The sequence below is a fragment of the Phoenix dactylifera genome, chromosome 9, assembly GCF_051530095.1.
Source record: "Phoenix dactylifera cultivar Ajwa chromosome 9, Ajwa_hap1_PhDact_Kaust_v1.1, whole genome shotgun sequence".
NCBI lineage: Eukaryota > Viridiplantae > Streptophyta > Magnoliopsida > Arecales > Arecaceae > Phoenix > Phoenix dactylifera.
This window is the reverse complement of record NC_143198.1, coordinates 10,073,489-10,099,597: the sequence shown is the minus strand read 5'-3', so window position 1 is coordinate 10,099,597 and position 26,109 is coordinate 10,073,489. Positions and strand designations below refer to the sequence as shown.

The 26,109-nt window shown below is 36.5% G+C and overlaps 1 protein-coding gene across 1 annotated transcript; it reads right to left on the bottom strand.

Moving 5' to 3' along the window:
• Positions 1-21,069: 21,069 nt before the first annotated feature.
• ZKT (protein containing PDZ domain, a K-box domain, and a TPR region) lies at positions 21,070-25,665 on the bottom strand. Its single transcript, XM_008807155.5, has 7 exons — positions 24,993-25,665; positions 24,503-24,609; positions 23,553-23,647; positions 22,841-22,917; positions 21,832-21,952; positions 21,698-21,757; positions 21,070-21,553 (listed from the first exon to the last, which is right to left on the bottom strand). The coding sequence occupies exons 1-7, from the start codon at positions 25,409-25,411 to the stop codon at positions 21,410-21,412; spliced, it is 1,023 nt and encodes a 340-aa protein (XP_008805377.3). The 5' UTR covers positions 25,412-25,665; the 3' UTR covers positions 21,070-21,409.
• Between the last annotated feature and the right edge of the window lie 444 nt (positions 25,666-26,109).

Below are 26,109 nucleotides of genomic sequence, written 5' to 3'. Positions count from 1 at the left end.
TTTAGGGTATGCCTGATGCTTGGAGACCTCTATAGGGGGTAGATCAAAGGATCCTATATTCTATTATCCTATCTAGCTACCTAATTTTGAAAATAAAACAAAGGCCTACAAGATATTAATTAAAATTATAGAAATTAAGTAGAAATTAGAAAAGAGGCAAGCTATATTGATTGGAACTAGGGTATTATCTAAATACTATTTATTTAATATAATAATTAAGATTTATGACTATCTTCTTTATAAACATAGTCTTAAACAGTATAGGATATGTGTCACATATCAGCCTTATAGCCATAAAAGCGTCCAAGGTACTCTAAGGGGTTTATTCAAGAAGACTGAGCATTTTTCATAGGAAGGATTGGATATCAATAGCCACTCAAAATGCATTCACAACCTTGGGTAAGGTTGGGCATTGCATTTATAAGACTGATGAGGTGGATAGAGACTTTATAGAGTTCCTTCTTCATCTGGATGAGATCCTACATTAACCCCCAGATATGTTATCATACTGAATAATCAACATTGGCTATCCACCTCATAAAGTACTGTTAGAGGTAGAGGTGTGAATTAGGTATATAGCTTGCAAAAATCTAATAAATATGATATCTTATTGTACTCTGGATATCAGTAAATTTGCTGCCAAACCAATGTATCAATAATGATATTCTAAACTATGTCCTTGACGACATGCTCAATGGTTTACTATGCCCAGATATGAGTGAGAGTCTAACTATCCAACATGAAAATCATCATAATGGCATAATGTCCATATTAAACCAGAGATATGGTTAGATACATAAGACTCGAGGCCAAGTCAATAACATAAAAGGCTATAAAATATTTATTTTCATAGAAATATTGAAGCTAATAGTTAATTTTTTTAAAAAAGGTTTCACATAAATAATTTTATAAAAGGATTATGACATAATCTATAGTTCTAATTGTCCATGATATCATATGACTAAGGGTTTGATAGTGTACTATTCACTGGTCATATGAGGATACTAGAATAATGGAAGATTAATTGCAAGATATAGCTTGAGTAGGAACAAGAGACCAACTAATTTCTTTTTACTCAACATAGGTTTAATGATGCAATATGGGCACCATATTTCCATATTGAACTGCATTGCTAATGTGTGACCAAAATGAACTCAAATAGAAAAGCTATTGGTGAGCGGATACTTGGGTTGACCTATCCTAGTCAATTACAATAAGATTGTAGTTGATTATTCTTTCATATATTAAATCAAGAAAGATGGAGATTTAATTGGAGAAGAGATTAGGCTAAAAAAATAGCTTGAAAATAGGGTTAAAATTAGGTCGAATCAAGTAAGGATGGAAGAGCGTCAAACCCTAGGAGTTGCTAAGATGAGTTCCAAGCAGGTTGGCAACCAAGGAAGGTGGTAACACCCTTTCTTCATATTTACGCCATCAAGATGAAAAATTCTACCTAGGAGTTTGTGTCATCTAAAAGAAGTAGCCATAGTAAGTGTCGCACATTCTTATCCTCTCAAGTGGAGTCCTATCAAGACTCTAGAGGGCAACATAAATGAGGCATGTGTTCCTACCTTTATCCACTCTCCATAGAGTCCAAGTAGGACTCTAGGTGTCATCTATGGAAACCTCGGTGCCTCCCCTCCTTTATAAAAGAGGAGGCTCCCTAGAATTTTAGGCATCATAATGCCAATCATCCCTACAGAGAGAGGTCATCGTAAAAGTTGAGAGTTATACAGTACCAGGTTTTGGTGTTATTTTGGAATAGCAATTATGGAAAAGTAAAATACATAAAAAATTCATAAATTCATTCTCACAATATCATACATATATGAAATTTAATTGCAAATGTGCGTACTTGTTAAAAATGTCATTTCATCATTTTAGAACTGTAGTGCCAAAAATAAATCTAATTGAGAGAAGCAAGAGTTAGGTCATACTAGAGATACAAGGAGCTTTGTAACAATTCGTGATGAGGAGGTAACTATATGCACCCTCCTCCATAAGTATAAATATACTGCTACATGTTACATATTTAACAATTAAAGCATACGTAATTACTGAAAATCCTATGACTGCAAGGTTTGAAGTCACATGATGGTAGGCCACCTACAAGAGCTGAGCTTTTCATTCTTACCCATGAATATAAAGGTAAGGCTTCTATGAATGGCGTAGCAGCACAAATAATTGCTTGTCTAAGAATTTGACTATTACACTTCTTTATGTAATTTGATTCATAAATTGTTAGATATAATAATATGATTTGTTAGATACATGAGGCTGCTATTTAAAATCCAGAGTTAATGAAAAAAAGTATGACTCCTAATGATCTATATGCAAAAGTTATGGGACAAAAGAAAAATGAGTACATTCGGATAGTATGATTAGACCCCTCACCTAAGAACTACTGAGGTAAAAATAAGAACTATGCCAAGGTCATAAGAAAGCAGATGAAATTAACGAGGATTTTATGCTTTGAAGGAAGAGCTATAAGCCTATTAGCAAGAGAAAGAACTATAGTAGAAATAAATAATGTGCTACAAAAGTGTATAGATGTTGAGTAAAAGTATCTAGAGGTGTAGAACTAACTTTCTTCTCTCATACAGATTGTACAAGAACTATGCAATCAGGCACCTGTAGAGCATGGATTTCATAGCTTGTGTGTCCCCTCCTTTTGTAATAGACAGATAGTCCTTTCGATGTTTACATGAAGATTTTTTTATGATATATATATATAATTATTGTAATATTTGAAATTCTTGGTCATTACTTGTAGTCAATTGTTGCATCTAGTGATTATGAGGATTCACCAACACATTTTTTTGACTCCACATCCAGAAGTCATGTTGTTCCAACGTCATGTTGTATCTTTAAACTTGCAATAATTAATTTATATTTCCTATTATTTTTGATTTAATCCTCACCTATTATTAGATTTTTCATTTTTCATTTTTGCTTATCATGTAGCATCCACTAAAGGCATTTGAAAAGGTTGCATTGTTCCATGTTTCTCATCAACATGACATGTTATGGAGCACATAAATTGTTGATCTTAATGAAACCATTTTTGGTGCATGCATTGTGAGAAAAACTTTCAATAATATTTTCAAAAATGGCAAAGTAACATCATGCTTCTTCCCTCAAGGTATATAAGTCTTAATTTGAATATTTATCTTTATAAACTTATTATCCAAGATATTTTTTGTTATTTTTTTATATTATTGCATTTGGATTTCTATTTGTAGGAAGGAAATATATTTTATGATGAAGAGTTCCAAAATGCATTAGGTGGCACTAGAAACTCTTATAAGATCCAAATAAAATTATGGAAAAGAATGCACATGGGTTTCAATATTGGGAGATTTGTGTTGAGATTGTGAAAGTGGATAATTAGCCTCTGATAAGGCCTGATGGATGAGATAGGAGGATTGGAGATATTATTGGAGTTTATATTGCATGACCATTGACTTTTGTAATAAATTTAGAAAAAAATATAGGAACATCCCCTCAACTTAGGGTCAATCTTAGAGACATCTCCTCAACTTTAAAAAGTTCTAAATAGACCCTTCAAGTTTTCAAACTATTCCAAATTAGTCCCCACATTCATCTGCATTAACATAATGGTTCACATGACTATCAAATAGTAGCATAAAATTATATAATGATCAAATTACACTTCATATCAATTGCTTGTATGGTGTAAGTCCTGACGCCAAGATGCCACGACATGTGATGTAACAACCCAGGACCTCACCCAAAATGGCTAGCTGGAAGGTATTATTTGGGTTCCTTGATCCTGTATAAGTACCTAAGATCTACCTAGCAAATAACCGATGTGGGACTAAACACACGCCCGCACGGATCCTCACATACTCCCCCCGTTCAAGCCCTGACGTCCTCGTCAGGCTAAGGGTTCATATCCATTCAAATCTAATCACAAACACTACGATCGGCCCGTGGTCAGCCCCAACGAATCCGTACTGCAATATCCTCTAGTCCACATAGGTTATGAGCCGGGTCCGCTCTGATACTATTTGTAACAACCCAGGACCTCACCCAAAATGGCTAGCCGGAAGGTATTATTTGGGTTCCTTGATCCTGTATAAGTACCCAAGATCTACCTAGCAAATAACCGATGTGGGACTAAACACACGCCCGCACGGGTCCTCACATGTGACCTCATGTGATTCGTTTCTAAGAACTGTAGGCATCTAGAGAATCATCAAAACAAATGAAGAGGAAGAGGGATGGGGGAGGGGGGCAAGGGAGAGGGAGACACTATGGAGGTATCCTAAGCAAGGTCCCTCGATTTTTTTTCCATCCCGGCCTGTCGATTTCTGCCATTGTGGAACAAGGGCACCTTTGAGGACATCATAGACCAGCATAAACCCTAGCCAACTTTTCTTTGGATGTCGGATATATGAGGTATGTTGCTATTTTGGTCCTATTTTCATGTTTTTTCTCCAATTTTTGCCTTCAACCATCAATCTCAACTTGATGTTCCAGATAAATGAGGGCTATGGTTTTTTTTGTCGGCATGATATACCTTCAATTGCAAGGGATAAGAAGATTATTAACAAGCTTTTGTAGCAAAGTAGAAAGCTCGAGGTCCAACTTTTAAGCTACTAAAGAAAGATCAAATGGGTGGTATAGATTATTGTGGCTAATTATTTTATGGTTTCTCGATTTTGAATGTTTGATGTGTTAAGGGTCCCAGGTTGAATATTTTGAGGTTTGGAGAGTGTCACAGGTTGGAAGTTTTGGGGTTTGTCCCATGTTGAATGTTTTGTTTGGGTGGCTATCTCAACTTCTTTTGTAAGCTCTAAGTTATGCAATAAGAATGATATTTTTGGCTCAAATAAATTGATTTACCTAATGTATTAAAATCAATTTTGCACTGGCAACACTCTAAAGCTTTATAATCTTAAGAATCTTCCAAATTCCTTGCACACTTTGAAGCCAAAATGCATAATCGAAGATACATATTTATCCAATAAAGATATCCTTAAACTTTTACATTGTTCCAATCACACCCTCTCTACTTTTCTATCTATTCCTATAAGGACCCTGCAAGCATTTGTTTACTTTCACATCATCTATGCAGTAAATAGTAGTAGTAAGGTACGAGAAGCAGTGGTATCGGGTTGAGCAACCAAAGCTGAAACCCAAATAATACTCTCTGGCTAACTTTTTTGGATGAAGAGTTGAGTTGTTACAAATGGTTTAGAGTGAATCTAGTTCATGGCCTATATAGTCTAGGAGACACTGCAATGTGGGTCTATTAGGACCAAACACGAACTAATCATGGTGTATATGATTAGATTTAAATGGATTTCAACCCTTAGTATGGCGAGGATGCTATGGCTTAAATGGAGAGAGTATGTAAGTGTGTATTTTGTCCTACATTATGCATGCATTGGGTAGATTTTGGATACTTATAGAGGGCTAAAAAATCCGAATAATACTTTTTGGCTAGCTCTTTTGGATAAGGTTGACAGTTTCACTAATATCCCCTCTACTTTTTTAGTAGTTCTACTAACACCTCCTCCTCTTTGTATATGTTGCAAGGACACCCCCTCTATTTTTAAGATGTTATAGACACACCCCCTATAGTTTGAAAATGGCAAAATATAGGTACCTTAGGAGATCCAAACTATGGGTACATATATGTATGGTTCCACTTGGATACCTATATCATCTACTGATACCTGACAATTCCAAATAGAATCTTAAGAGAATTATCAAAACACTTGGAAACTTGCTATACCTGCTATATCACAAACAATTTAAAATAGAAGAATGAAAACAAAATTGAAACATAATAAATATAGAATTAAAAGAAAAGAATCATTATATTGGCACTTGAATGTCGAAAAATAGAATCAAAACATAATGTATAATCTACTATATGGCAAAAGTATCATAATTTATCATAATATATCATAATGTATTGCAATGTATCACAATGTATCATAATGTATTACAATGTATCACAATGTATCATTATGTATTACAATAGATCACAAGATATCACAATGTATCACAATATACACCAAAAGTATCACAATGTATTACAATCAAAATTATCACAATATACACCAAAAATAAAATCCTCTCTCTCCTCTGCCAAAATAGCAGTAGAATATGATGGCTACGAGAGTGATTCTATTACATGGTATGTCTCTGCTGGTTATGAAGAGGTTACCGCTAGCTGTGAGGAGGTTGTTGCTAGTTATGAGGAGGCAGGCTAGAATGTCGTTGGCTATAAAGAGGCAAGCCAGGAGGCTATTGATTATAATGAGGTAGGAGGGAGGCTACTAGCTATGAGAGGCCAGGCTATAACTCTGCTGGCTAGAAGTTTGCAGCTAGCTTCTTGGATGGCCTCCTAGAGTGCTGAACCTAAAAAATAGATAGAAGCTAAACTATAAGTCTATTACAATAATAGTGGCTAAGTAACAGTAATGGTAATACATGTCCTCTCTCCTTTTTGCTGTCCACTTGGTTGTTGCCTTGACTAGATCTAATGCTTTGTGCCTTGTTCATTGCCTTCTCCTTCATGGAGCCTTTAAAGTCCTAGAATTATACCTCCATTTTAGGTCATCGCCACATCTCAGCAAGGTTCCCTTTCTTCTAATTCTAGCTGAGTCCTTAGGCTTATCTTCTTCCTTTCTTCTTGCCTTTTTGGGTCTACCTAGAGGAGTTCTTAGGGGAGAGAAAACAACGACAGGGTACTCTATCATAGGCCATAACTGATGCCAGGTACTGGCTAAATGATGTGCTCATAAATCCTAACAAATATATATATCTACTGTACTAGTTCCTATCAAAGTTTTTTGCCCTTCTTTTCCATGAACATAATTGTTGCCATAGCATGGCAGCATACGATGCCTGATAGATCCCATCTTCTACATCCGCAGGCTCCTTCCCCCATATCTACCATATATTTCAAATTATCATGCTCAATTTCAAATTTCTCCCCTCCTTCCCATACAAATGGCAATCTATGGTCTCCAACTTAGCTCTCTCTAGCTTTTGTTGTATCCTGGGGCATAGAAGATCTTCAAATTTTTGCAAGCCTTTTCTCTTAGCTTGGAATCTCCGCATTGTTAATCTTCTTATGGTCTTTAATAAGGTGATAATGGGCTTGTCTTGAGCATCAATGATGTACTTATTGGACTTGTAGATGTTTTTCAGTAGCATGTTGGACTTGCATCCTATATTGAGTGCATGCCTTGACCACAATTCATGTGGTTGTTGTCTTAGCCACTACCATACCTTATCATCCAATTGTTCAACCTCCTGCATGACAACTTCAAAGTCATATGTTGTGGTCACCCTGGCACACTTCGAAAGTGCATCTCTAAATTTTTTACCTTTGGATCCTACACTTTTAAAATTAGCACACATGTGCTACACACAAAATCTGTGATTAGCATAAGGAGCAATATACTGAAACATCTCAACTATATCCTATGTAAGCATTAAACAAGTAAACAAGTTAGTACAAAGTTAGGTGCCATTAAGATATCATACTAAAACATAGTAGTATTGACAACCAATACTTACTTTTTATCTAACGGACATGAAGGTCCATCCATATTCTTCAACAAGCACCATATCTTCTAACAGGTACATTAAAAACCAAGTCTAGCTATCCTTGGTCCCTACCTCAACCATGGTCCATGCAATGTGAATATGTTGTCATGGTCATCTTTCTCCACTATAGCTAGCAACTACCCTCCAAAGAATATTTTTAGGTGGCATCCATCTGGTCCACTGATGCGTCTATACCCTCTCATAAACCTAATCTTATATATAGAAAGACAACAATACAACATCCAAAAAATGGGTTAGCTGGCGTCATCTAGCCTCATCACATCTAACAACATAGTGCTCTCAAGATTTGTCCTTCTAATAATCTTGTAATACTCCTATAAGTGGGCAGACTGCTTCTTATGGTTCTCCTGAATGATATGCAATGCTCTTGTCTTGGCTCTGTAACATTGAAACCTAGAAATAAGAATCTTCACATGCTTCTTAAAGCCTTTGTGTCTCCACTTTGCATCACCCCTTATCTCCTTAAGGTACTTATCTGCAAGAAAGGTGGATGGCACATTATGGTTTACAAATTGCCTTCCACACTTGTGAATTGGTTGGAAGGTCTTGATCTGATAGGTGTCTTCCTATTGCAATGGTAAAGTGTGTATCCTTCACCCATACTCTTTTCTTTTATATAGTCGTAAACCCGCTTCTCTGGTTCTACTTATACATGAAGTCAAATCCTTTTTGAATAGAATAAAATCTCAGCACTTTTCTGAACATATCTGCGGAGCTAAACTTCATGCCAACCACAAGCTTGATTGCTTCTTTAAATCAAAAAATTTATTGAATTCAAAATAACATGTACCTTGAATCTCACTATTTGACTCACTGTCGCCAACCAAGCTCTGAGCTCATAGCTATCACTAGATTTCACTTCTCTTCCTACTGTCTGTTCATCTGCATAACCATCTGCATCTATTTTAAGCCTAGAATGCTTGGTCCAGGGCTCTCATCTACTCATCGATAAGATTCTTACCCACATACTCATCAAACAAATCATCGTTGTCCTCTTCATCAAACTCCCTTAGCTCACTAAGGAAATATCAATATCACTCCTAGTGCATACCATCTACATACTTAGTAGTGGCTGCACCTACTATTGTCTTTCCTTTCCCACTAGCTCTCTCTCTTCCTTAGTAGTGGTTGCAACTCCCTTCCCTTTATTGTCACCACCTTTTCCCTTTTCTATTGCAATTGATTTCTTTCCACTAACTCTTTTGATAGGCAATCTTTTTGTCCTAGTCTTTTTGCACTAGCTTGGCTTTGTTGCTTCCTTACTAGTGGTTGTAGACCTTATACCTCAGCCTCATTACCCCCTTGATGAGGCATCTCTCCATCAGTTGCTTTGGCAACACTAGAAGCAACAACCACCTATGAAGGCTAATTCACAGCTAAGGAAGGAAGGGAACAACCTTATCGTTCACATCTGCTTCATCCATCTTGTGCTCCATATAGATGTACACTACATCTTTCTGTCTCACTATGTCCAACATACCCAATATGTTCCTTTCACAACTAAGTTCCTTCAAGCCACTCTCAAAGCTGCGTCTCGGCATGAGGTAGTAAAAATGGGTACAATTCTTGTACCCTAACTTCTCCATCATGTCTTTAAGCTCTGCAATACTCATCCTATCTAGATCATAATTATAGAAGTAGCTAATAGACCCCCTATTGTAGTGCATGGAGGGGACAAGCCTGATGAATCCACCATAGTAGATCTCTACAGAGAGTAGATCACTATCTATCCCTACAAGAATGGACACATGAAGCCCACATTAACAAAGGTTGCTTATAACCGCATTGCAACAAACACAATCAACATGAAAATATTATGTTATAGTAGATAAAGGATATTAAATGATTCATGTACCACTCAAAGGATACTACACATGTACATGTAATCAAACATATAGATCTTACATGTAGAGGTAGTATCTCAGTAATTATAATTAACATTAAGAAGAAGAAATAATGAATCAATGGATGAAAAATAAATATAAAGAAACTTGCATTATAGTCTTAATTGATCTCTCTATCAAAACATATTCTTAAGCATGACATTACATACATCCCAATAAAGAGAACTATAAGCAGCCCTTGCTAATTTTCTTTTGCTTTAACTACAAGCAACCAATGCTAGTTAGAAGGCATGGTAGTGGCTACAGTGTAATATGAGCAGTGTTCAAGTCAATGGATAAATAACTGACTCTTGTTCCAATATTGAATGCATGACTTGACTCCTATTTTAGGGGATAAACAACTGAAATAGTGTTCAAGTCAATTAGCTTTTTGTCAGTCAGTTTAGCATTAAAAAAACCACAACCGTGACTACGGTGGAATGCATGTTATGGCTTTTTGTTCAATCCCACATAGTTTAGCACAAAACAAGATAGTGGCTTTTTGACTGTAGTGGCTACAGCCGAATGCACATAATCTAGCATAAAAATCCTTAAAACACATGGGCACAAAGTCAAAGGGGACTACAACACACAAGTATATAAATCATAGAAAAGGAAATGGGGCGTACAATTCATAGTTTAGCATAAAAAATAGTGAATAGGATATCCAAATCATAGAAAAGGGATCACAATACACGAGCATAAAGTCAAAAAACATTTTTTAAGAACTGTTGGATACCAATCATTAGACCATAGGTATCACAAGAAGGACTACAACACACCACATACCAGTGAACAATGCATTTAAACAAGATTAAACCATGAACTTGCCCAGAGACGATATAGAACAAAGAACCATATGCGCAACAACCATAAATCTAGGGTTTTTAAGAAAAAATAGAGTGCAAACAAATTTTGCCCTCAAAATAGACACTATATCACATAATGTGAACTACATCAAGTGTTTTCAAGGAAAAAAATTGATAAAAAAAGCATTACCAGCCGAAGTAGGTAAAGCACCCATCATAGCTCAACGGAGTTTTTTCGGCTTTTGTAGATGCTGCTTCAGTGGTGTACAATAATGAAAGGATAGTTGGACTTGAGCAAAGGGTCGGAATGTTGGTGGTCACCAGAAAATCGCCAAGGTATGGAGTAGGAGAATAGGGGATTCAAAGGGAATGATCGGAATTAGGAAGTCCTCTAAAAGACATTCGAATAGGCTAAAAGGGGAAGAGGGCATTTTCTTCATTTGAAATAACGGACTAATGTTGTTCACTGGTTGGTAGCTAGAGAATCAATTTGGAACAGTTTGAAAACTTGAAGGATATGTTTAGAACTTTGTAAAGTCGAGAGGGTATTTTTAGGATAAGCCCTAAGTTGAGGGGTTGTCCCTATAATTTTTCTCTTTAATTAACATTATATGCTTTATAATTTTTTCTTTCTTCTATATACAAATTTATCTAATCATGATCTAAATATTTACTTTATATTTTGTTTTACAAATGGCACCTGCTTACGCATTGATGAAATTAACTTCGTACTTGACCTTTCAATTTCTAGATTTCTATATATAGCTTCTATTGAACTATGAAAAGTACTTATAATTGATCACTTTTAAGAGATCTTTGTTCTTTTGGATTTAAAATTCAACTTATATCGTGAATTTGGATTTGTTGGATGGTCTTGATGTTTTCAAAAATTATCATTAAAATAATTATTATTTTATGTGGATGGTTTTAGCTAGATTTTCTATTCTATAATTCTTGCTTATGTATGGTCATTATATAATATATTAAATATAACATATATTTTAAACAAGTTTTGTACATGATGAACACAATGACAAGACCCAATTATATATATAATCACTAGCACAAGAAAACTCTATAGAAAAGTATTCAAAATATTACACTATAAAGGTATTATCGACATTTAAAAGCATCGATAATTCTATTTGTTAAGATAACTGTTACTATCTAGATTTTTTTGTCAATATTTGAAAATGCTGCAAAATTTTTTGCCACAGACATTTATAGATGCCTGTAAATCAAAGCATTATCAAAAAGGATTTCACCAGAATATTTAAATATCATGGAATAACTTTCGGTGGTATTTGGAAGTGCCGCTATTTTTCACATTTTCATTTCCTTTCCATTGAGTAGCATTTTTTTATTACCGCTATAAGCAATAGTGGAGACTATACTAGTACATGTATGTAAAATACAGCTAGAAATTGCTTCGCCAGCACTTCAGACTGCCATTAGTTAACTTTCACCGATATATTGAAGTGTGACTATTTACCACATTCCCTTTTCCTTCTTATTGTATGGCATTTCTATTACTGCTAAAAGAATTTGTGGCATTTATAAAATGCTAGTAAATATTCAGAAAGTGCAACTAAAATCTGATAGCAGCATTCATCAGAAATATTGCTGATTAATCAGCATTCTAGTTTTTGGTGACATCTATTCAATGATTGTCAAAAGTGCCACAAAATGAATAGCAATACTTTTTCCTACTTTCAGTTGCTTTTTTTTATGCCAGTAAAAACCTATTTTGTTACAGTGCTTTCTCAAAAATCTATCGTCTAGCCTTGGTGGACATGGAACAATTTCATTAAAGTGACTTATGTATTTATATAACACAATTAAGTCTGGTGGCTTTTATACAATATTAAAATTTTTAGCAAACATCCCATCTATGTCTCTCCTACTAAACGATCAAATTGTTTTCCCTTTTTTTTTGAAAAGGGAGCAAGCAGTCCCAAACTTGGACACTTACACTTCTACTAATGGGGAACGTCATTACTTGTCGCTTAGGAGTCTATGGTTCTTCTTCTTACTCGCCTCTGGCGGCTCCCTTTCTTTAACACATTGAAAGAAAACTTCCTACCATTTTGCAACATCTATTTTATGAGCACCAACAAGACTTCACCTACTTTTCTTTAATAATCTTATGATCAAAAAATTGGATAACTCTTTTAATAGTAGCAGGTGTGAACGATGACATCGTTGGTGTTTTATCCGGAACCTCAAAGATCAGACGAGACGTTATTTGGTTTAGAATTTTCTATTTTATCTATGGAAAAGTTTTCAAAAAAAAGATTTAATAGACATTTGGAAAATATATTTAAAAATAATGCGCCATCAGCCGGAGCATAAATAAGTCATTCACACAATCAGATCATGAGCCTGTCTTTGATGCCTCCCATAGTTGCTGCTCAGCTTAATAGTACCAAGGTGTGGTTTGATACGGATACAAAGTTAAACTCGCCGAGCAAGAATCCTCTGCAGTGAGTAGGCTGCACCATAGAGTGTTATGCATCCCTCGATGGATGCTATCAAAAGATGGACAACCATCAAACAAGGCAGTCCATGCGCACGTACCATGTCATTGAATTACTAAAATGGTGCTCTCTTTTTTGCATATGTTTTATTTGCATCTCCATATTCCTTTGAAATATGGAGTTTGCCTTAGGATCATTTCTCTCAAATTTACAATATAGATAGTGAGAAGCTAATGTTTTTATTTTTCCCATATTCTTCCTCTTCAGGCATATGTTGGCTAAATTGAATTTTCAATTTGCAAAAAAAAAATTTTTTTTATTGATTTGACAGTTTTTACTTTGTTCCCTAAGATTGTTATGTGTTTTATGTATTTCACTAGATGTTGACTTATGAGTTTCTATCCAATAAAAATCTAGAAACTAAGCATATATAGAGATATGTTCTATAATTTTACCATTTATAAAATCTGATTTACATATAATCGCTGCAAGAAATAGTAGCCTTTTAAGAGCACCTTGGTCAGCTTGTGTTATTGATATCATAGATATGGATCATAGTGGTGCAAGGTTTGTCACTTCATATATATTTATATACATATGTTTAAACTAACGTACATATCATGGACATGGCCATATCTAGTATGTGTCAAAAATTGATCAAAGGATCAAAAGGGTTTGACATTAGGTTTCAACCTAAGTCAATTCTAGAAGGCTGCTATAGGTTAGCAAATAATTTTGGATATTTAATTAAATAAGATTGATAACAATTAAATTTAGGCAGATTTGGAATGATCTGACATCAAAATTAAATAATGATCCTATCGAATCATGAGGATATTATTTCTACAATTACTTTATAATTTTGTACCAAATCAAATTCTAGCATATTAGAGGGGAGATTTATTCCTGTGGTTATTTTCTTATTTGTAAAAATATCTTACCCTTTTAGTAATAAATAAATGTGGGCATATTCATAATAAGCTCAAGGAGTCATACAAAATACGGGTACCTGGCCATTATAAAAGCTATCTTAAGTTGAATTTAATTACTATTTCTCTTATTTATTATTTTGTTATTTTGAGATTTATTATTTTTGTTTGCTCCATCCTCCTATCTTGCTACCATTCTTTTGTTGGATAGATCTTCCTTTTTGAAGACAAATCACCGTGTACTCTATTTTGCATTATAAGAGTAGTTCTGGTTCTTTCATGGTATTCTACATCAACATTTGAGAAATAGTTTGCTAGAGTGCTCGCAACACTCCAATGTCGGACATCAATATAAGAGACATGAAGATCCAACAGTTGCGAGAATAGATATTGCACCTACAAGTGGAGCATGTTCATGTGGTTTACTTTGAATGCTGCCTTAGAGGATTGAATTGGGAGGATGATGTGTTATTAGATATATCTTTTAAGCATCTCATCAGTCCTTTCTATCATTGTGCTCTACATCAAGTGTCGGCACATCTTGTCCTGTTTGATGAGAGAGCCATGCAAGATCATCATATACTCTTTGATATTGAGTTTTCTGAGTTTCATGAGAGGCTCATTCTAAAGGACTCCCTCGATTGGTCACTACTATCCAGAGGTTCTTCGAGGCCATAAACATCCTTGATGATAAGAAGGTGCATATTAAGACCTTCAAACTATGAAGCTATTCATCTTTCTGGTAGGAGAACATTGAATGCTTCCAATTGAGCACTAGAAACATGATCACCGCTTAGCTAAATATGGAGAATCATCTATGCTGCCAGTTTCTTGGTAGATCATTTTCATCTTTTTATCAATCTTATATGAATCTTAGATAAGATAAAGGACCATCATTGATTACATGGAGGAGACTTTCAAGCTATTTGCTTTAGCATGCTCGCATGAGGGTGAAAGAACTCGTCTAACCCATTAGCTCAATAGCTTAAGAGTTTCGATCTATATGATAAGTTTGTTGATTACTCAATAAGCTGAGTGAATGATACTTACTACAAAGCTTTGCACGAAGAGAAGCTACGACAAGCTTGGATGGTAAGAAAGGGAAATATAGATGCATGTATCGCAATGTGTGCTGCCCTTTTTTCCCCGAGTGTATTACAACTACCTAGTCAAGCATTGCCAGAAGACCACCACCAGCCACCTAAGCATCATTTCGTGGTTTTGTACCCATACTTGCATGGATATGTGTACTCATTTTAACTAAAGATGGTGTTAAACTATCTTTTTTTCTACTTTAAAGGTTGGTAGTCATCTTTGAGACAATAAGTGAGACTAGAAAGGAGAGACTCAATTTAGTCAGAACCAAGAAGGTCAATCAAAGGGATTCTATGGCATTCACCAAGGCAGTAATGGGTATCAGCTTAGCAATAAAAAGACTTGCAATATTCTCAAGCATAACTTGAATAGAAGAAATAATAAGTCTTGGTCTACTAGGACTTAGAAAATTGACATTAAACTCAAAGAAGATGGAAGCAACACTTGCATTAACTATCAAATCACCAGTTCCAAATCTACTTGAACAGCACTAGAGGTAGCAAAAGTAAAACTAAAGATAGTCTTGGGCCCAGTAGCTATTAAGGATAAGGAAGATTCAAAATTTGAAACAGATTTCAAATTCAACCCCAAACTTTATAGACCTACAATTAACATGTGGCAGGAATATTTACCAGAGGTTTAATTAATAGATATCTTGTTATCCAATAATTCTCTAGCCCAAAGAGAGAATGTTCATCAACACTATGTTCGTGATTAACGACCCTTTGGTCCTACTTGAATCTATGAAGAAGATAGAGATTCAATAATTTTCACACCAACATCCCTAGTAACTCCTTGGTTGCTACCTTTACTAGCTATTTTCAGATCTAGATAACTAAGACCATCCACCTATTAGCACAAAACCTTCCCCATTATGTAAGGGCCACTCCCTATAATCAAACAACTTGTTGGACCTTGATGTTAGGGGTGATCAATCCATGGCCGCATGCTTAGGAGTCCAATCATCATTACAATTTGGGTGGGGAGTAGTGGTTACTAAGGGAATCAAAAGTTCTCATAAAAACCTAGTGATTTATCACTTAGTAACATTATGTACCAGAATATAAATCAACAAACTTTGGCAGCCCCTAAGGATCTTTGTAGTATAAGATAATTTCAAAAATTTTATGTTCCGATCACATAGAGCTTTCAAGACTAGGATTAATTAGCAGCCAGATGTTGAAACCATGGAAGTCACAACTTTATGATTTTACCAAAAAAATGTAAAATTTTTGAAACAACCTAAGCATGCTATCAACGAGTGATGAACCCTCTTTCGAGGACCAAGAAGGAATAACCAAAGTTAAATCATCCTCCTCAAGAAGAGCAACAAAAGTCAGGGCACTTATGTTAAGGGTAGAATATCAAAAAGTTTCCACAGCAATTTTCTATATCACCTGGAAACTATCCTCCTAAGCAAGCCTAGCTATGGTGATGGCAACCCAAGCTTTGTAAAGACTTTCTTCGAATACCTACACAATAACATGCTAAAGGAAGTGGTAGAAGTGTTGCATATTTTCTGAGATAGAAAGGAATTAGAGGGACTTTTCTAGCATGGCAACCTCATTAGCTAGTGTTATCTTCTTCTGGGGAATGAAACTTTGTCCAGAAAACTAAAATGGCCAATAGCACCATAGTTCACATAGTTCATTCATGTATGAATATTTTTAATAGCCTTCTCCTTACATCAATGACACATACCTATTAGAAACAACTTAAGAGCAAAAGCCTGATAGTTTAATGGGGCACCATTAATAGGAGATAAATCAAAAGACGAAGGGGTAATAGGATAAGATTTTTGAATAGATTGAAAGGAAATGATAATAGTCTAAAAGAGTACCAAGATAGGCCACAGAATGGTGTTTAAAGACAAGCTTTAATAACCACATTGCCAAAGTGAACGCTTATAACTTTTTGATATCTAGGATAGAAGAAAAGGAAAGAGAAAAGTTTTTGAGAAAGAGACCCTTTCTACCCAAATCCTATAGCTTCTTTTATAGTTAGAAACAATTCTCTAGTGATTATCATTAACTTACACGACTACCAATGAGGAAGAGGAGAGCACATTGATGGCGACCAGACCTTCATGGAGGATGACAAAGGTGGGTGTAATGGTGACAAGGATCAAGGGCTTTATTTCTACCCCTCTTTCTCCTTCTCTGTATTCTCCTTGTAGCTTCCACAAGCTCCTCAAAGATAAATCCTATGCCTACTTATTTTGAAGAGACTTGATCTTGTACTTCGTGGGCGTTAGTCAATATGAGTATCACTTTCTAAATAATTTGTTATGGAGATAATTGATTTTTCACAATTTTGGAACATCTCTAATTTGAACTCTATGGTGCATGCAACTATTTTCTTTCTTCTGTAGTAATCTAACTTTTTTCAAAGCCTTAACCTGACATCATGGCCTCGAGGTACCCCATGTCAATTATCTCATGTTGAAAGCACCTTTTATATTATTTTCGGCATGATCAAACTAGACTAAATTAGTTGCCATGTATTGTCAACAAGCATCTTTTTAATATTTAAATTTATATGCTGTCACAAAACATTAATGTGACTCTTGTAAATCATGATGTTTTTTTTTGTATATTTTAGGTAAATGAAATGTACACTAGATAGTTTTATTTGAAAAAAAATAAGAAATGAATGCTAGATAATAGACTTTGAAATCATATTAAACAATTTGGAAATGGAAACAATGAAGAAGATTATTTAATAAGTTAAAATATATGTTTCATCTTCATATTTGTATACGTACTCTTTTTCTTTCAAAAAAAAATAATCTTCCATTTCCTGCATGCAATTTACTTTATTATGTTGGATTCTTCTGTAAGAAATATCTTGTATGGATGAGTCCAATTTTCTGAGTTAGAAACATCTAACAAATGGCAAAATCTGACTCTTACATCCATGTGAATGCAACACTTGTTCTGACCTATATGTAGCCACTCAGGTGGATGTTTTGTAAGGAATTAGCTCTCTATGTGAGCTTACAAAGGAAGAGCATGCAGATGCATCTTCTTCCTATAGAAAGTAAAAAGATATATATTTGATGGTTGTGCTTCTTTTCTATGAATAACTGGGGTGAGTATAAATAAGAAAATAGGCAATATATAGACTAGAACAGTGATGAAACAATAATAATGCAAACTGATTTATGAAAAGTTGGTTCCTTGGTGGAACATGTTAGCAACATAATACAATGATGGTGAAAACTTAAAAAGCAGTTATCAATATGCCCGAGCAAAGTCAGTCCATAAAACTACTTATAACAACTCCAAGCAAAGTCAAATCCAGCCTATTGTCTATTAGTGTCGAATGTTCATTTCTGCACTTTGATGGTTGAAGCACACAAAAATTTCTTTGGTGCAGTGCCATTTTCAAACTCAATTCTCTTCATTTTTGGGCTGTTTGTACCACAAATATATCATATTAAACTGTTGAGCTTAAAATGGACTACATATAGAGCTGAGCAATGATCTATTTTTAAAGATGTTTCTCTAGATCGTCTATGGGTAGAAAATGTGCATTTTACACTTTGATGACTACAGTTGTGACCTATGAGCTCAGAGAAATTTGTATATTTTTGCTTATTTACTGCCTCTATTTTTATAGCACTTAATGACCGTAGTATAGGAGATTTATTAGATCAGTTTGCAGTTGAGTTTATTATTCTTGCTTCAGTCTTCATCTCCACCTGCCCTTGTGACGCTCATGACCCGCTCCTCTCTTAATTTTATCAAGATTATACAAGAAATTCCACTTAGGCTTCTCTTACTCAGCATATAATTTCATGCTATTATGTTCTTTTAAATGTCTCTGCTTGACAATATCCAAAACAACTCAAAATATGAATGCTTGGCAAATGAGGATCTACAAAACTAAACCCAAATATTGAGGCAAGGATTTGTGGTAATGGTTATAGCAAATGTCTCTGCTTGATGCAGACTGTTAGTGTGGATAAGAAACTCCAGTAGTGGTCCTTGTTGTTCTTGACTTTTTGGCCAAAAATATCTCTACAATAATTTGTCCCTCCAGCAATTTGTCTGTATATGTACGTGTTGGGGGAATACGGTTTTCCCCCGGTAATACAGTAACCCCGCCGCTAGAAGGCCGCATGACCGCCAACCCCGGACGACTGAGGTCGGCGTCCGACCTCAGAGCCTCCGACTTGGAGAATTCCCGACCTCAAAGGTTTATCCACGTCAGCCACCTACTACGGCCATACCCCTCAGAGATCTGGCCAAAGGCCATACCCTGCCGCTGTCCCAGCATTTATTACGCGTGATCTCTGCAAACCTCTAGTTCACTCCACAATTAATGCGGATCTCCGGCTTACTCCATAATTAATGCGCATGGCTCCTGTCATCTACGGACCCTTAGCTCTCCACGGCAAGTCAGCCCAGCAGAGTCCAATCGACTATGATAAGTCTCTGATCTCGGCCTTACCTCCGACACCGATGCAATAATTCGCCCGATCGTGTGCCAGCTCGGGTCGTACGACGACCTCACCTCCGACATCAGCACAATAACTCACCCGATCGTACGCCGATCCGAACAACATGCCAAGCCGTACTATGGCCTCGCCCCATCACATCACAGGTAAACCGACCCCCCTATAAAAGGGAGCCTTTGCTTCTCAGGGAGGGGGGGGGGAGGGGGCACTCTACAAACACTGTTCTTCCTCTTCTCATACATTTGGCCCCCCCTTTCTGACTTGAGCGTCGGAGGGCCGGCGCCGGAAAACCCGGCCACCGGTCTGTCTGCAGGTACTCGGACGGAGGATGCCGCCCGCCGACGGATCGCCGCTCCCCTGTGAGAACCTGCTGCTCCCTCTCTTCGACCGAAGATCGCCCCCGGGTCCAATTTCCAGCAACAGTACGCATGATTCTTATGATTGCGAAGTTTAACATTGTTTTCATGCCTTTGTGGAATTTCAATTAAACAAATTTCTCAAACTAAAACCATCATCATCTTTATGCAGTTTAATTTTCATCTGTGTAATTTCATGAGCAAGTATTTTTTGCTAACTGATGGATACTGTGAACAAGCTGTGGATCTTGGCAGTTTGCTGAAACTAATGCTTTGCAAGTTCTCCAAGCATCTGAATGACCCACCCTACAACTTCATGATTCACACTGCACCATTTGAGTTGTCGCCATCTGGCTCACCATTCATGCACTATTTTCTTCAGACTGTGCCTCAGATGAATAGGCTAGCTGGGTTTTGCGACGGCGAGTGGATGTTTTATAAATCCTGTCTTCAGAGAGGATGCTGCAAAGGTCCTGAAAAAGAAGTCGATTGCTCAATATAGTTAATTGGTAAACTCTATTACCGTATCACCCATATGATGGGAGTAAATATATGACCCTTGTAGCAGAGAGAGAGGTTAAAATCAAATTTATTTGTGAGATGAATTAAAGTAGCATAGGATGAGTGCCACATACGGTGCGGGATTCTTAAAGCATCACGTGATAGTGGCATCTCCATTAACCGACCTTTATAGAGTCTCAGAAACTCTAAGTTACATATTTGATATACATACATTAGCGTACAAGTAGCTTTTCAGGCTTCAGATTTTGCTTGGGAACAGCTTCCGTGAATAGTGGTGCTTTTAGATATAACTAATGGAACAGATTCCTGCTTCTCATTGGCTACAAATTTAGAACACTACCATTCACTAGACCATATGACCGTTAAGCTGAAACTGGATCTATTTGCTGACTCAATCTCATGAGGTTGAAAACCTCTCATCATTCTGGAGCAGAGCTGGAAGTAACTTCTGCTAGACTTGGTGCATGGACTTGTGGCTTAACAAAGAAATTGAAAAAAGTTGCCGGTGGGCTTCGATTAACTTTATTGAGGCAAACTTTCAGATCAGATGAGCCACTAATTTGTCTGCACCAGATGAATAATATCCTGTGCTGTTGTTGTGTTTTTGTCCTCACATTTTGACTTGACTACAGCTGCAAGCTAATTGTTAGCAGTGTTACGTCTTATACACTCTCTCTCTCTCTCTATATATATATATATATGTGTGTGTGTGTGTGTGTGTATGTGCGCGCATGTGTGTGTAAATATTGCTTGTGTACCTGAGGAATTCATGAACTACTTTAACATTTAACAACTTAATTACAATACCTTAGTTCTTGTGTGTTTTAGCTTGTTACTAAGACTGATCCCTCACCTAGTAGGATCAGTTTTAACTGTTCAATCTCTGAAAACTTTTGTCCACCATCAATGTGTTCTGTAATCATTCAGAAAAATGAGGTTTTATCAAATCAGAAATCTGAAAAAGAATACAATTGGACAGCAGAGGAGCATGAACTTTAAGTACACAAGTTCTCAACTGAAATCCTTGTCAAGAGATTCTCTCCAAAGATCTCCTAGGTAGCTATAGATGTAATAATACACAAAAAAGAGAAAAAGAAAAGGCACCATTAACTATAATTCAGCCTCTTCACCTTTAGAACCACCTGCAGATGCAATAAGAATTTGTTGCTCAAAAAACCAGAGTGGTATGACTGAATTGTTGTCCTGTTGGCCTTTGGCGATGTGCTGTAAAATTAGCTAGCACAGCCCAGAGGCAAAAATGCCTATTTCTTGTTGAATATGCCAAAAAATGATTTGATGGCATTGATGGCATTCTCATTGACAAAGGACTCATCGTACTTCTTTATGAGAGGCTCAAATTCCTCGGAAGCTCTTAAGTTTGCTAAGTCAGGATCATTTCGAATGGTCTGCAACAGTCAACATATACATATATGATACTTCAGTATTGTTGGAGACCTAGCATAGGCTACAGTCTGTGATGGTTAATACAACTGCAACTGATTTTATGTCAAAAAAAAATACAAACACTTCTATAACAGGAGTGTTCTTACCTTGAAATCTTCATATCCTGCTTCCATAGCATCTTCTAAAGCAGAAAGACCAGCTTGTACCTGCATGACAGTTCATTAAATAACATATATGGAGGTTTCTGGTTTGAACTTTAGATATGCCATGAGACAGGTACCTGATTAAGCTTGGAATAACAGCATGCTACATTGTAACTTGCTACTGAAGCTTCATCTGGTTCTGGTTTCAAGCCTAATACTGATTCAAATTTTTCCAAAGCTTCTTCATATTTCCCATTCCTTGTATCAACCAAGATTTTGACCAATCAGCATAGGGTATTGCAGAAGACTTTCATATTCCCCATTCCTTCTACAATGATTTTTATTCGATTGTAGAAGAAAATATGTCAACTTATATATTTAGAGATTTCTTTGTGTGTTTATATTTGTTCTTTGGCTCATATTTCGCCATAGAGATGGAAACATCTTTTTATCTCGGAAGTTATATGCCCTGCATCTAGTCTCTTGCCTCTTCTAGAGATTTGTGGACAGTAGCTCCTCTTTCCTTAATTAGCATTTGCTACGAAATTGACACCAAGTTCTAAAAGGGTTGACATCAGGTTAACTGCTAGTCCTAAGATCTGGTCAGTTCTTCCATGGAGCTTTCTAAACCTAGAATTATATGTTTTCTAGCCAGCCCACTTTCGGTTGTAAAGTCTATAATCTCATACTAGTTTAAGATACACTGCTTAGTTTAAAATTGATCACATGAGATGATCGCATAAAATACCTGTATCGATTTTACCAACTTAAGAAAATGCAACTCGATTCTTGATGTTAGAATAATAGTCTTCTTCATGTGTTCCCACTTCAAATTACAGTGATTTCACTACTTCCAACTCAGGAACAATATAAAGCTCTATATATGTCTTTATACAGTCATCACTGATCAGTCAACAAGCAGAAGATAAATACATCTTAAGCATCTGGATTTCTAGTTGTTCTACTTGATGTTCTACTCCTGATGTGGCTTCTATTACGAGTCTTTGCCACTCTTTTATTTATCATGCTTTTGTCATCTACTCTCTTGCTCACTCTACTCATGGTTTCATTTCCTTTTCCTGTACCTTTCTCTCCCTTCAATAAAATATTTCATTACTGCTTGAAAAAGTGATCATCAAAACTTACCTGTAAAGCTTCAGCCCCTCACGAAGATCATTCTCCCTGCGTTCCTTCTGTTCCATTTTCCGCATATAATTTTGCATCTGAAAAGAAATCCAAGCTTCATGTTTTAAATCAATAACAATCAAAACTAAAGAATCATTCTTCTTAATGAGGCAAAGTGGAATTTAACAAAACTCTAGTCTCTATACTAATCTTACTTGAATTACTTATCATGGAATAATAGGAGATATCTGAAACAGCAGTTGTTTGTATCCAGCTATTATACAATCTTGGTCTTTGCTTTACTGGGATTTACATCTTGATACTTTGTCATTTAGCAGAAATAATTAACAGGAATAAGTCATCACTAGCTTACCAATCACATTCTTGCTGCTTGAGTTATGACCTCAGGAGGCATCTGAATATGTTTGCTAAAGCATCAACTAACAAAACACTAGTGTTTACCTAAACTCTTGAAATGTTGTTGTCATATTCATACAAATGTTCATAGACACCAGATAAGAATACTTATAAAGCATCAACTATAGCCAAGAGTCATAACACTGAGATAATAACCTGATCAGAAATGAAGCAATGAGCTATTTCCTTTATGTTTCCATGTGAAAGCGGTAGAGATCTTCTCAATGGAAGGAAGTGAAAGTACTACCCTGGATTTCCCTCACTTTGTTGCTAATAAATAGAGATCTTCTCAATGTAAAGAAGTGAAACTACTGACCTGGATTTCCCTCACTGTGTTGCTGATAACTCCAGAATTCCTTTCCTGTCTTATGATCTCTTTCTCGGTAAGCTCACCAGCATCCATCAACTTCCCTAGGTTATGTAAACATAGCCATGAGTTGAATAGAAAATCTTAATCAACTCAAAGCAAGATATCACTAATTGCATATTGAAGGTTTAGATCTCAGATACACACTCTCAAGTGCACATTCCAAAAAAAGAAAAAAAGAGAAAAAGAAAATTTTGCGCAAATCCATATAATTCAGAATACATAGTTCCTACAAGATCTCATGGAACAGATGAGACACTTACTAGCAGATTTACAATATTTTTTAAAAAAAACCATAAAGAGATTGCCCTTAAAGGTGATTAAGATTATCACGGGTTTTAGAATCTTTTGGATAATTTTATTTATGAAAAATTTGAATTATGAAGTCTCCCATATGGAAGAATGCATTTCCAAATATTTGTACCTAGAAATTGAAAATATCAAGGTTCAAGCATAATGTTTAGGACTCAACTACGTTTACTTGAACTCTTGCATGTCCATTTGCAAGTCTTCTGCTGTTCTACTTCAAATTTTTCTTTTCCCCCGCCACTACTAATAAAAGGGCATCCTAGTGTACGAGGCTCTCAGTACAGTCTGGCGAGGGTCAGTCTTACCCACACCATGGAGGGGCTGTTTTCATGTTTTTGGATCTGCGACACTCAGGTCACAATAAAACAACTGTACCAACCGTGCCAAGGCTTACCCTTCCCCACCACCTACTAATATTAGGGGGGGCTGGGATTCAACAAATTTACAGCCTGTTAGTTACAAGGAAAAAAGTTGACAAGTCCTAGTGTTACCACTGTTTGGGAAAGCCAATAATAGGGTTACACGCAAGTGAATATCAGGAGAAATGCTATATTGGTTGTCCCATAGAAACAAAAGTGTGATAAACAAACCATATCTCTTTTGCATTTTCATGAGCAAAGGCCCGATTCTTTGACGAATGGTATACATCGTTCGGCCGTATTCTGCAGCTGGCCATATCTCTGTTCCGAACACAGCACTGCATTTGTCATGGAGTTTCAGTCAGGCCTTCAATCATTCATTTGCTACGCAAAAGTTAAAACAATGAAGAAAAGGACGATTTCATGCTCACAAGGTCTCTGCCCAGAGATTGGGAATAATTATCAACAATGTACCCACGTATCGGTGGGACAGATATAACAATCAAACATAAGCATCCTATAAGCATCAGATGAAATTGAAGAAAATCGCACCATCAACAAAACAGCTCAAAAGCTCACTTTGATCGCGGAAAAGATGAAAAGCGCGAGAAATTATTACTACGACAAGCTTAAAATTTCACCTGGATTGCAAAAAAGAACAAAACTTTCTGACAAGTAACTATGGGAATTGAATAACGAGATGGAAACCATCCAACAAAACCTGGTGGCAAGTACTTTATCTCCAACGGTGAACATCCCGGTCCTGTCTGCTGAGCCTCCAGGCGCGATTGCATCGATGTAAGTGCCCCCGTCGCGTCCTTTCGCAAACTTCAATCCATACGGCTTCTCCAATTCGACCTCGTACTCTTCGTACGGCTCCTCTCCTCCTCCACCCTCTTCACCTTCCGATTTCGAAGGCTGAGACTCGGTGGCCGACGAGGAAACGCTGGCTACGAAGACCGAAGCTTTCGCCGACCGGGCAGCAGGGAAGCATGCCGGGGGCTCGGAAAGTGGGATGGCGGACTTGGGAAGGGACAGCCTGAAGGGGAGATGAGTGCAAGGACTGAGCTTTGTAAGCTTTCTTCTTGGAAGGGAAGGAGAGGCACCGATAGGTGGGTTGGTAATGGAGGCAACGGACATGGTGAGTTGCTTCCTCTCTGGAGCTCAGAGAAGACACTGTGTGGTGGCGAAGTGAGAAGGAGAAGACCCACCGAGAGAGAGTGGTTTGGATCACGGAGAGGGAGGGGGCATTTGTGGCTCCTCTTTGCGGCCGGGTGGGAATAAACTTGGAATGGAAGCCACACATCCACAAAGTGGAGGAGGGCTTTCCGGGGAAGATGGCTCAAATTTTAGTTACTAGACGTTGGAAAAGTCATGCAATGCTCCCCGGATGGTCCCTGCAGTGGTACCTGCCATCAATTTGAGGAAATATTCTGGATTAGGGTTTCTTTTTTAAGCAATCAGTTTTCTAATTTATCTTTTCACATTGAACTTAATAAACAGACTCTTAATGTAGATTAAAACAATTTCTGCCTCTATGAAACGTTATCTAAAGAAAGACAAATTAGTTCCTTAATTTATATTCTTTGATGTAATTTAATAAGCACACACTAATCTTCATAGATTAAGAGGATTTCTGCCTTTATGAAAGATTGTCTAAATTCAAAAATAAGAGTGTTTAACAAAAACTAAAATGAATCAATTTCACTGCTTGCGGAGTTTTTATATTAAGGTAGGGCTGAAAATGAGTCGGATATTATTCTACTGCATCTATTTTCATATCTGCTTTGGATCAAATTCAAATATTATTAAATACTGATAGGTGGCGGATCTATAGA